This window comes from Calonectris borealis, chromosome 1 (assembly GCF_964195595.1).
Source record: "Calonectris borealis chromosome 1, bCalBor7.hap1.2, whole genome shotgun sequence".
NCBI classification, from domain to species: Eukaryota; Metazoa; Chordata; class Aves; order Procellariiformes; family Procellariidae; genus Calonectris; species Calonectris borealis.
Genome location: NC_134312.1, coordinates 98,889,862 through 98,903,329, shown reverse-complemented (window position 1 = coordinate 98,903,329; position 13,468 = coordinate 98,889,862). Strand labels below are relative to the sequence as shown.

General features: G+C 38.0%; 1 protein-coding gene across 1 annotated transcript in view; it reads right to left on the bottom strand.

Moving 5' to 3' along the window:
- The window catches only part of TMPRSS7 (transmembrane serine protease 7), a 29,875-nt gene that overhangs the window by 8,483 nt on the left and 7,924 nt on the right, over positions 1-13,468 (bottom strand). The window contains exons 7-12 of the mRNA XM_075169136.1: positions 10,182-10,410; positions 8,632-8,762; positions 7,258-7,370; positions 5,498-5,604; positions 1,305-1,441; positions 63-170 (exon numbers count right to left, since the gene is read on the bottom strand). Coding sequence (XP_075025237.1) covers positions 63-170; positions 1,305-1,441; positions 5,498-5,604; positions 7,258-7,370; positions 8,632-8,762; positions 10,182-10,410 — 825 coding nt within the window. The remainder of the gene's footprint in view (positions 1-62; positions 171-1,304; positions 1,442-5,497; positions 5,605-7,257; positions 7,371-8,631; positions 8,763-10,181; positions 10,411-13,468) is intronic.

Below are 13,468 nucleotides of genomic sequence, written 5' to 3'. Positions count from 1 at the left end.
TAGGACTAGAGAATACATTCATTGGGTTTTCCAGTCAAGATCTCTAGTAAGTGAATACAAACCACAAAAGAGTTCATCGCTTTCATCGAAACAGTTGTTTATCCCATCACAGCGTTGCATCTGCTGGATGCATAAGCCAGTAGAACACTTGAAATGTCCAGGTGGACATGCTGGAGGTAAAAAAAAATAAAATCAACAACAAAACCCAACTTAAAAGTTTCCTTTTCCCAAATAGTGTCAGCTCATTTCAATTTATAGTCACTAAGCTGTTCCAAGGAATGATAAAGTTGATCTAAATTTAATAGTCTGTATGCATTGCCAGTACTTAAATTGAGTTCAGATGTTGAAAACTGGAATTTAAAAAAGAAGAAAAAACATCTCTAAAGTTCCAATTCAGCTGTTACTGCAATATGTACTGCAGGCTCTGCACTAGGACTGGACCAAATCAGACAGTGTTTCATGATGCAACACAAGGCAGCTTAGAATGCCATCTTCTTTTAAAGGACAGTCTCACTTTCAACCAAAATTTGCAGCACTTTGCAACTTCGGTTAGTAACCTGTATTGAGGTCACTTACGAATTACATAAATGTTTGCCTTTTAAAATAAAATTATGAAGTTACTTTCTTTTTACATACTCCACATATATGCAATGCATAAAATTGCTCTAATCTGACAAGTTGCTATGACTAGAAACCAGTGCTTCTCTACTACTTTAACAGCATGAATATGTAAGATTAACACAGGGGAAAAAGTATCAGTTGTCTGTTTCAGGGCTTGAAAAATCTCACAGTCAGTAGGCTATTTTATCAACTTTTTGAGATGTTTTTTCAGCTCAGATTTCTACTTGCGCACAAAGTATTTAAACTGATGGAAACACTGGAATAAGCAGTTGGTTATTTGGTACTCTCTGTTCATTACCTGGAAGTCTCTGTAGTAATAGAAACATTATAAACAAAACCTTGGGGATGAAAACAAACAGGAACAGCAGACTTCTATTGACTGCACCATGGCCATAGCCGCACAGGAAGCTTTAAGGACTGTGCAGAAGAGAGCAGACTGTGTTTGTACAGGAAACCAGAGCATGCTGCACATGCCCACAAACCTTAGCTGCATAGCTTTGATGAACTAGAAAAGGCTCTTTGTTTGCCAGTCACTTGACTTGGTAAGATTAGAAAAGAAAATAAACAAAAACCCAACAGAGAATTTCCTGTGTAAACCTAATTAAGTCCTACTGGGCCTGAAAAATGCTGCTTCACAGGTCTGAAATGCAAAGATGGGTTGAAAAACATAAAATCCATCTTACGCTGGCTGATGTTATAGCTGCCATACTCCGCCAGAAGTGGCTTCTCTGAGACCTTCGAACTGCACTGAAGCTCGATGTTGACAGCAGAACTTGCGATGTGGAAGACTGTTTGGTGATCAACATAGTAGCCGCAGTACCTAAAAGTGTTCAGTGGAGTTCGAGAGCAGCCTTCACATCAAAATTGCCTTACATACAATTTAAACGTCAACATCACTGAAATTCAGCAACAGAGTTAGCTGCCATACTTTAATTAAGAACCAAAATCTGAAACAGTACCCCAATTCCCCAAAATGCTGGTCATAATCTTACATGACCACACACATATGCAAGCAGAACGTTTTGCCAGAAAGTCTAGAGGAACGGAGGTGTAATGAAGAAACTTATCAAGACAAACATGGGTACTTTTGTCCATGTCTGATATCTGTTTTCAAAAGATTTGGATTTTTGGGAAGACTTAAGTAAATTTGGGGGGAGGGGAAATGTCAGCACAGTGGAGAGCAAATTTAGCTGCTCTGATTTTGAGGATTGCCCCTAAAGAAGAGTGCACAAAGGCATTGGGATAAAATCGGTCCAGCTACTTTGGAGGCAAAGGGGAATAGATTTAGGGAAACTGAAAATATTTCTAAGTAGTCACCCAGCCTTCATCCACCATTAACATTCTGGAATTTTACCTTTGAAAGTCATGTCTTCAAATAACAAGGTGAAAAAAAAACTCTTGGGTTTTTTAATCTACTTTAAGCTGCCATTTTGGCAAAGAGCTTCCTTGGACTTCTGCCTAGGTGCCACTTAACTCAGAGAAACCAAATGCTCCCTGATGTCATCAAACATTTAATCCATCCATTGCTAATGCATTTCTATTGCCCCTTTCACCAAAGATGCCAAAGATGTTGTAACTGGCATTTAGATGCTACTATAGCTGAAAAAAAAAATAACCCCCCAAAAACAAACAAAAAAAAAAAAACAAAAAAAACCCAAAAACCCGAAAAACCCCAAACAACTTTTTAACAGGGAAAGGTTGCTGGATCGTGCTTTGAAAATTAGAGACAGTTTTAAATGTAGTAGACCAGTGAACATTGACAGTACAGGTTGTTCTAGAAGTAGAAATAAGGACCCTCTCCTCTGTTCCACTAAAATGCCCCAAAAATGCAGTACTTACGAGAAAAACATCTGGCTTTAAGACTCCTATCAAGAAAAGTACTTATCAGTCTAAATAGATTTAAGAGCAGAAGTAGCTGTATTGATTCTTAGCACACTTGGCACACACACTTGCTTGACAGCAGTGCAAGGTCACACGCTGCAGCTAGAATGAACTCGAAGAACATGAAAATGGATTATTGTATTGTTAAATAGACTAATGGACCATGATCCAGAGGTAAATATTTCCCTTATTTATTTTGGCAACACCAGGCATTGCACCAGGACTACTCTTTATGTCAATGAATGCAGGGAAGTTTGGCAGTGATTTCCATGTGGATAAATGTTGCTTGGTGTCCTGTGCACCCCACTGAAGCATGCCATAGGGAATGGCCATGCTCATTCATATGTTTCCATATGTGCTTTGTTTCTGCCTATGAAAATGAAACATCCTTTTAACAGCTCTAGGAGATTCTGTTTCAGCAATGCTAAAAATAAATGAACAAGACAATTAAAAAAATAGACTCCTTTTACACATCCTGAAAACAGATGCAAAGAAGAGAGTTAATTTAACAGCTTTCTACCACAGTAAAGTTAATTGTCAAAAAAAAAAAAAAGAAAAAAAAAAATCTATCAGGACTAAGAGTGAAGACTTCCTGCTACAGGAAGTCTCATTGTCACTCACTTTAGTGTCTCTGTCATCAATGTTCCCAACCTAAAACAGCCTGCCAAAGTGCATAGCAAAATGTCACCTAACCATCTGATACCCCTCAATTAACCCACAGACATTTTCTACATTTCTTCTTCTGTCAATGACTTGGATAACTTCCCTCCAACAAACCTTAGCACCATTTAAAAAAAAATTGCAGGCTGCATTGGCCACTTCTCAGCCACATAAAATAACCTCATCTTGCCAGAAGTAGAGGAAGCTCCTGTCCATCTGTGGAAGAGCTGAGACAGCTACATCAAGGAAGCTATCTCCTGTACACAGTGAGAAATGCCGTATGCTTGTGGGATTTGTAAGACAGAGCTACAGATCCTTAGGAGCGTTCTACTGGTGTTTTACCAGCCATTTCTCCAGGTCCAGGGCAAATGGAGGTTGCAAGGCATCATCTGTAACTCTGTGCCATTGCTACAGAGAGAAACTAATTAAGGGGATCCATATGTTGAAGCAGGGAGTGGGATACCTTTTCAGGGGATGAGTAGATACATGCATCCTTTAGCAGAGACAATGGGATGTTGCACCAACGGCTTTAAGAAAAATAAAACACTGGCAACCTCTTTGTTCACATAAACCTCTAATGGTCTGCTCACAGAGATTCGTTGGTATTTCTGCCTATGAGAATTTCAGCAAAAGCAGTTCATCAACTCCTCTACTAGGCAGAGGAACATTTTGCATGTCCACTGGAAGAAAGACGAGGAAGAACCGCATGGTTGCATTCAGTGTCTCTGGTTAGATAAAGTTCCCTAGAGGTTTGAAGGAACCTCATCTGCACCATCTTCACAGTATCAATCTTCATTTACCAAGATCAGTCTCCTGAAGCTTCTTAACCCTTTTTACCTAAGAATATGCATGCTATAAGCTGCAACTGCAGGAAGCTGAAAAGGTAGGTTCCCTCTCCCCACACACATTTCATTAACCATTAAAATTTGGGGAAAACAAAAAAATCAAATATCAGAATGTTTCATGCTTTAAATCATATTTTTTTCCCATGGAAAGTAGACATAGAACAGAAAATCACAGAGGTTCAAAAGACTTATTTTCAGTGAAAAAGACACTTTCAAAGGAAAACTTGTCTTGGTCTATTATATCACCAGCAACTTGCAACAGAAATCAGGAGCTTGTGTTCCTGTGCAGTACTTCAAAAGTAACCCCAGTGCATTTCTAAGGGTCATACTCTGTCATTTGATTCTGTGGAATGTATAATTGGTAGGCTTATTTAAAAGCTGCTCTTTCATACAGAGAATCCTTACAATATGAATCCGCCACTGTTTTTTTCTCCAGATTTTGCCTTTATTTGATTCATATCTCAGCCATCCTTAATATCTCAAATCTTTCCAATTGTGTCATAAAAAGAACACCAAAAAACTCCACAAACACACCAAATGTTGTCTGTTTTGACTGGTGTTTTTATGTGCCTATCTAGTCCAGCAGCGAATTCCCATCAAGACACAATTTTAAGAGCTTCAGACAAACTGAATTTTCTCTATATAAGTATAACATGGTATAAAAGAATAGAGAAAGTTTTTTCTCCTCTCTGTAATTCTGTCAGTTACACTCTTAAAGGGCTGACTGACTTTGCTTAGTTTCAGTAGAGAGTTCAGAAATTCAGTTTCAAGTCTGATCTTACTTATTTCCATTTGAACAAAGTTTAAAAAAAAATTTTTTAAATTTCAACATCCTAAATCTAATCTTGTCTCATCATCCAGTGATTGAAAGATGACTTAAAAAATCGAGTCAAAAATGGGTGGACAATGTGCATGGGAAAGCAGCAATTTTAATTTATTTTAATAAAAAAAAATAGCAGCAACATTTTAATAAAAAACAGTTAAGAAATACAGTGGTACCTTGGCAGTCAATCTGTGTGGTTTCTCGTTCAAGAGCCAGTGACTGGAATGCGGAAGCAGTTACTCTTCTATTCCCAATAATCTCATTGTAAAAGCTTTCACTGAGAAGTTAATTAGGTTCAGTGTCCTCATGAGCAATCATAGAATTAAGTTGCACTTAAAAGGGTTTTAACAGACTTTGTTTGATGATCCCAGAAAACCCAGATTTATTTTAGGGTTCACAGAACACCTGCCTTCACCCAACTCCTCCCATTTCTTTCTTTCCAGAGAGTACCAAAGACTCTTGTTTTCATCTTTCTGGTACTTTTCATTAGCAATTTTTTTACATGTTTTACAAAGATTCAGTTACATCATCAGCCAAAGTGAAAGAATGGTATGAGACACCAGTGAAGTATCTCTGTCTTTGTGGAAACTCTCTGAGTGAGCTGCAGTAGTGATGGGAAGGTTTATTTTGGTAATGTTAGTTTAATAACCCATGCAGAAGTACTTACATGTGTTCATTAATTTTCCACCATCCTCGCTCACAGCCTTTAATATTCTTCTCACTGATGGTATAGTTATGAAACTTCAGAGCTATACCAAGGCTCTTCTGTGGAGTCTGTTGTGAGCAAGACAGACAGTGCAAGCAGTCTTCTTTTTCCTTTTGTGAACATAGTACATGAAAGCCCTTAGATTTATCTCAGCAATTACGATGCTTGGCAATGCCACACTCTGGGAGCTGTGCTGACTTCGCCGGCTCAACAGCCAGCACTTGAGACATCTGCCAGCTATTCAGTCTTGAGTAAAAGCAAAGGTTGGCAAAGCACCACCACAGCTGCAGGCTTTCTCCCCCTCTAGCCAACAGTCCTTTCATCTTCAGAAAGCCACTGGTCATAGAAAGCAGCTTTTGTATCAAGATCAAAGCACTCAGACACATCCAAATTTACTTGTGTAGGGACACACAGCCCCAGCAGATTGTTAGCTTAGATACTGCACTGAATACCTGTGTCACCTTTGTAATGCTAGGAGCTATTCTACCACAATATTGTAGTCTTCTGCCAGCACCTGCTCAGTCAAGAATTCTTTAGCATTTTACAAAAGATTTTTAAGCCCAGCAGTTATCATGAGGGTTCATAATTAATTCGAATTTCCTTTATTAAAAGGAACAGAACCTTTTTGCAAGACAAGGCAATGTTCCTTTAAAAACAAGGGCTGGTTCAGGACAAGAATCCAGAAATGGGTATTTTTCTCCTTCTCTCTTACAGAAAACATTATTTGGGAAATGAGGGAGGTTTCATCATTGAACTACTGGGAAATTAAACTGTTTTGAGAAATAAGTCTTGGGGGTGCTTATGTTAAGTGTCCAGAAACTTCTCCCTCAGAAGTCCAGGGTGAATTGAAGACCTGAAGTTCAACAAAAAAGTAATCGCCATAGCTTCCTAGAAGAGGAAGAGGCTGTAGGTCATGGCTAGCTGGACTCCGTTCAGATTGGTGTGATTCAACATGGGCAACCACTAGCTTAACCAGACATGAGTAGCTTAAGCAGAAAGATGGGTAACTAGTGATGGCATTGTATCCATTGCCGGATTCTTTAGAGAGGAAAACACCAAGGGCAAACCATAAGTCAAAGATCATATTTTAACAGCATCAATAGGGAAATACTAATGTCATCAGACAAGGCACAACAAAACTATTTTAAACAGATGTAAACTTTTGGTCATTTGCTTTCAGGCAAGTACCTGAAAAGATGCAGAAAAAGGATACCAAGAAAAAACAGTCTGTGGGATTGTGCTGATAGGACAGACCATCTTAGGAGACAAAAATTCAATTTATTAAGCATAACAAAACAGACTGAGAAGAGTTATCAGAGAAGTGGCAGTAATAACTAGGTTAGAGGACTCTTCTGCACATACTTTTTTTCCAAATTTTTGGGGATGAGAAGAGGGGAATTAAAAACAGTAAAGTCTTACATTCTCTGCCGTGAAGCAATTCTGCAGGCTAAACATCAAAACTTATCTCAGCTCTTCACCTTTATAATAGGACAGCTTAGGAACTATGTTCTCTTCATTTAGAATAAACGCACAGAAAAAAAAAGAAAAAACCCAACACAAAAAACCTGAGCACAGCCAGCTATTCGTCTATGTCATTTCTATAAACTGCCACATCTGTAAGGATGCAGGTTACTCCCTACACAATTGTTTCTGCTATACTTACAGGTTCTGTGTGCCGAAAACACACAACAGTGCCTAAGAGAGAAAGAGATTCGTGTTACCTGGAAGTTCCATGCACAAAGACATTTTGGAGGATAATAGCTTGGGTAATAGGGACTTGTGATTCTCCCTTCATAGCCAATCTTCTCTTTTGTCACTATTGCGTTTCCACACCCTAGGGTGAAAAAAGGAGGCAAAAGTTTGTAAACCTTAATATATTTCCAGCAAAGCTATTCAGTGGACTAAGCATCAAAATTTATCTGAAGTCTTCCACCGCAGAACAGGGCAGATTAGGTATTATATTTATCTGGGTTCAAGCTGTAAAAAGATACTCTTTCCAATGATGCAGACAGACAGACAGGGATGTAAAAATCTAGGAATGCTTGCTGGGCTCTGTAGGACCAGGAGAACACATTGTGAAGTTTTATGTCTGTTATTTCACTGAAGGCAGTTCTGCAAACAAGTCTCAGCGAACAGTGTTGCACATCAATACATCCACACTGCAGTAGTACATGAGGATCCCTAGTCTTAAAATGAAGCCAGTTAGAAGTGAAATGGACAATGTGCTAATCTAATCAGCCTTCCAGAAGCCAAAACTTCCTTTTATGACTGCTCAATGGATTTAGGGAATTAATTAAAAACAAAATACACACAAAGAGAAACCAACAAAGAAAACCCAGCCCTGAATTTAAACCAACCAAATAAACAAAAATAAGAGCCCCGAATTTAAAGTTACTTATGCTAGAGAATTTATCACATGCTTTTACGATGGTGTTTTAATGCTTAATTACTCTCAACATGGAAAGTATGCAGCATCTTTTTGAGCAGCTTGAATTTCCTTGCATTGGATTGTGTTAGATTTTTCTCCTTGTGGTACTAGCATGATGTTCCTTGTACTATTTGTGATTATGATCTAACCACTTCTTAAAGCTTAAAGCAACAAAAAGCAGATTATGGACTTGACGCATAAACATAACTGACTCGTTTGTGTTAATGAGGAGGCAGGGACCGACAGAAAATGCAGACAAAGCTATTGAAGTTTTATTTTCTGAAAGTAGTTTTAATGCTGAACTCCTTCCACCTTTAACGTCATCACTGAATCTCAAACCAGGAGAGAGGCCAAAGCAGTGCTACTCCTGGAATAACAACTCCATCTACTGGCACATTGCAGTCCTGACCAACTGAATTCAGTCAGTACTGGATTCAGCCTTCTCCCTTCATATTTCACTTAAGGACAGCTAATCTGCACAGATTAAATTAATCAAGAGGAAGACAGACACTCACTAATGCAGAGGAGATGAAGGAGGGAGACAAGCATGTAGAAAGAAAGAAACTGAGATACAGGAGTCATTTATCCATAGGAACATGACAGCCACTTTGGGATCTTAGACAGAAACTATATAATAAACACATTTCCAAACACAGAACAAACCTACTTTCTTGTGTAATGACCTCAAAATAGCCATGGAATTCCTTCAGTTCTTTTATTTGTGCTGCCTTAAACATTACCAGCATGAGATTATTTGTGGACACAAGTGACATCAATGAATCGGCTGGTTCACAAGCTCTGAGGGGGAAGAAAGGAGAGTACACACATAAGCACTCAGTAAAAAAACAAACAAACACAACCCCAAAACATTGCTCTCATTCTGTGCACAAATTTTCCACTGGTGCAGAGCTTGCCTACTTCAAAGCCTAGTAAAAACTCCATGCCCTTAAATACAAAAGTATCAGTTACAAGGCAAGTTAGAAACTCAGTATGGGAAAGTCACTTCTTACAAAAAAGAAAGAAATTGCAAACATGAAAAGGAAGATGGAATGGTTAGCTCTAGGAGATAATACTGACTTTCGGCCTTCACTCCAAGCAAAAATGAATGAAGCCAATAGTAAAAAAAGGCTTGTAGAAAGAGAAGATTTATTTTATTAGACCAACAGATTTAGCTTGGGGTTGGGAAAGACAGGCAAGTTATTCTTCAAGTCAGAAATTAAGAATCTGAGCCAATCAACTAATCTCATCATTAAAAAAATGTTACTTTCCATACGCATTACCTAGCAGATAGCCTCAGTCCTCTACAGATACTAACAAGTAAGTGAACACCATCTGCTGTTTTATAGACAAGTCAGTGAGTGATTCAGATTACTAGAGGACAGCTCTCGAAGGGGACTGAAAAGCCAGTGTTCTTTTTTGAGGCTTATACACACACTGTCAGGCCAGAGAAAAGGATTTCAGGGGTCAAAACACTGAGCTCTTTCTACTTGATGGAGGTGGTGTCTTCATCTTTTGGTACAACAGAGCCCTATGGAACTAGTTACCAGGTATTTCAAACAAAAAATCCCCAAACAAGCCTACTGCATCACTAAAAAGAGAAAAAAAAAAAAAAGAAAAATAATTTTAAAATAAAAAAATAAAGAATAGTCCACTTCCTTCAACCATCAGAGCTTCAACTCTAGATTTTAATAACCCTCTAAACTACTCAAATAGAGCAGCTAAAAAAAGCGCTGAACTGGTGAGTGGCGGTAAGTATCCAAAGAATCACAAGACTTAGTTTTAGAACGTCAGTCTTCATATGAAGAGCACTAATCTTCATATGGAAGAAAAGTTTGCTTAGGGAAGGAAATTTTGACATTTTCTTTTAGTTAGCATCTGTTTCCTGATAAGAAACAGAAAATTCCGCCCAGTAATGTGTGAACTTCTCATAGTTCTGCAGGTAGGTGAAGATGCACTCCAGTTGAAGAATAAAAAAGAATTTAAAGAATATTTAACTGTTCCTTTTATTAGCAAGATCAACCTTTCCACTTTTGTAAAAAAAAAAAAAAAAGTATTTTGCCAGGTGATGTGCGCATAATGCATGAAGATCAGAGTATTTTTAACAAAACAAACCAAAACCCACCAAAAATGCAGTTGACAAATCTATAGGAAAAAAAAAAAACCACAACAAAAAACCAAATGATTGTCAATGAATTCTCAATGAAAATTTATACTCACCGGTACAGTATCTTATGTGTGATTGGCATCAAAGAGTCATAAATGGTTAACGAGTCAGTGATGCAGTTATCTGCTTCAATCTGAAGGGATACTATTGAAAGACGAATAAGATGGCCCACTGATGCAATCAGCTTAAAATAGCAGATCGTTCCCCCTGAGGTAGCATGGATATCCAGAGGAAAGTGCTCATGTAGGTGATCAGCATACAGATCATACATACAATTTGTTCCTGTAGAAATGTCACATTTTCAATACTGGACACTCACTACAAAACTGTTAAATCCTCATAGAGTAAAAAAAAAAAATCCTAAAAATAATTTTAAACTAAAGCAACATATGAAAGCATTGCTAAATGTGAAAACAAAAAGTAGTGTATGCCACTGTTTGCATCTTAGTTACAAGTCTGTGGTCAAGGAAAAGTCTATTCATAAAACTACAGAACACTACAAACAGTGCTGTAAATAGGTCCTTGTACGCTATTTGCATAAAAGCACCGCCATTTTGTACAACAGGCATTCGCAGTTAAGAAAGATCTGTGGAGCTCCCAGAGGATAAAGTACTTAAATCTAACAATTGTTTACTGGGAATTGTTCATCAAGGCAGAAATTAACTGCTCGACCCTAGAGATATTAGGATATTTATAATAAATAAAATAAAAACAAAATAAAAATTAAGCTACATTTTTGTATTACACTGGGGTTTTTAGATTATTGTTCAAACAATATTTTATTGTGAAATGAGCTGTAAGTGCTACCACTAAATTCAGACTCACTAATTCATTCAGGTTGGAAAGGATGCTAGGACCTTTCTTGTTCAATGCCCTGCTCAAAGCAGGTTCAAAATTAATTGGGAGCAGGAGTTTGTCCTGTCAATCCTTGAAAACTTTTACAGCATTAGAAGTCATTGTTAGACATGGAAGTACCGTGAAATGTAAACAATACAGCCTAGCCTACAAAATACTTTTATTAAAAAAAAAAAAGAAAAAAAGGCAAAAAAGGCTGTGCCATAATTTAGATAAGAATCACCAGGAAATGACCCTACTTGCATCCAAATTTACAATTAAGCTGAAACAATTGTTGCTTTCAAGTCAAACATATTGAGGTCTTTATTTCAATTCAATATTGCAGCTCCCATTCAGCAAAAAGCTTAGGGATTTTTTTGTTTGGTCATATCTGAAACTCTTAACATAGCTCTTTGAGAGATGAGAAAGAGGAAAATGCAAATTAGGGAGAATAAGATCCAAAGTAAATATTTGCATTAATTTCTGCCTATTAAAAAGACAAGTTTCTGAAATAGTTACTGTCGTGGAACACCAATTAGAGTACTGTGAAATTTCACTATCAATTGTTGACTCAAATTAAATATCGGCCTTTTAACCAGCAGCTAATCAAGACAGGAAGTGGCAGGCTTTGTCTGACTTCCACTTCTAATTTACAATCTTGAAACTGATGCTATGAATGTTCATGAACAATCTGTAAGGGTCACATACCGTTCAACTGAATTACAGTTATAACTATTTAAAGCTTTTGTTGAGCCATTGTTCTTCGTTCTTCCTTCTTGTTCTTATCTCTTCCCAATAACATTATTTTTTATAGTACTTATTTGTGCTTATTTACTCACCCCTAAGAAAGCCAGCTTTGATCATAAACTTCAGAATTATGTGACTACCGTTATTTCTACTAAGTAGTTAGTAATGTGACGAGCTCACTGCTGGTGAGGAGCATGGTGCAGAGATTTCAGAGCTGGCTCTGGAATTAGAAGTAATGCAAGCATACCAGTTTGAAACCAAAGCTGGTTTACCCAAGCAGACCCTGCATAGCCAGATACCATGGCAATGCAAGTAGAGATTCAGCTGATGCGAGTGACAAGTCCCTTCTCCAACCCATTCTTCAATAAATCCGCACTCCAGTGCTGTGCCTGAACTAATAACTAGGTGCAGCTTCATGCCAAAGTAACTCTGTTGCTCTCAAAATACAGCCAGGCGATGCACCTTCCTTGTATGCTGCTGCATTAACACTTTAACCTCTGCACCATATTCTATAGTCCTAAGCAGACACAGTCAAGGTACCCCAACAAATGAAATTCCACCGCTATAAGACTTTCTCAACTCCTGTGGCAATCCATGTTGTTGTTCCCCTGCAGCTTCATTGCATACCAGCACTATGCTTCTCATAGATACCAGTTGCCACCTGTGGTTGGCTACACTGTAAATCTCTGAAAGGCGTCTAGAATGTGGCAGGTCATCCTTCTCCCTTTGTGTGAAAGATACCATATAAGTCCTAAAAAAGCCTTAGAATCAATATTTGTGTTGCACTGTTCTTATTTTCTTCTCCTTTAGGGAAGGCACTCTAGAATAAATTGACCCTAACTGTACTAATTCCTCTGCCCTGGGAGACTGAACTGGGAGATGAAATTGCTATACAAGTAAGCACCAATGCACAAAATTCTTTTATATAATTAAAATATATGTAAGGATATGTGAGAGAGGCTGATATTGCTATGCTCTGCAGTTAAAGTCAGGAAAGGTTTTGAGCAAATGAATGCTGTAGCAAAATTGACTTGAATTTTGAGAAATTATGGGCTGATATCAATCTAAGCATTGCAAACCACGGCCCAGGGTCTGTGACCCAAAGTCCACCTGTGGACAGCAGTACTAGGAGATCTTGAGTTGGCTGCACTGATAAAAGTAATTGTTGAATTCTGAGAAAGTATGCAAGCTAAAACCTTGCAAGATAACAGAAGCAGAAAACACAGATGGAAATGTAATTGTTGAATTATTAGCAAGTTAATGTCTCAGAAAAGACAAATACAGACATGGAAAGGTATAAAGCCCTTAAAAAACTGAAAGGGTGCACCTTCACAAGATGAAAAGTAAGCCTGTGTCAAGGAACAAGGGAGGCCAACACATCCCCACTGCTTGACAACTGCTGGCCCAGCAGAGACTTATCAGGTGTCTGCATCAAAGGTGATTAGTATACTATTGCTTAGCCTAGTAGCACATTTTTTCTAGGTACCTACTCCACATACAAGCGAACATAGATGCGCTGTACTTTTAGACTGCTTGTAAAGTCTCTGCACACTGCCAAAGTACCCTACTGGGAGGTTTACACCATGAAACCAAGCAGGTATCTAAGTAGTGTCTCCCATAACCCTGGCAAAACTGAACTGCTTAAACTAATTTCTGTTAGGGAATTCATTCAAAAGAAAAACTCATTATTAACCTTGGAGAAAAGAGAGTAAAGGAGGATAAAGAACGGACAAAAGCATTGCTATTGTTTATCTCAAAA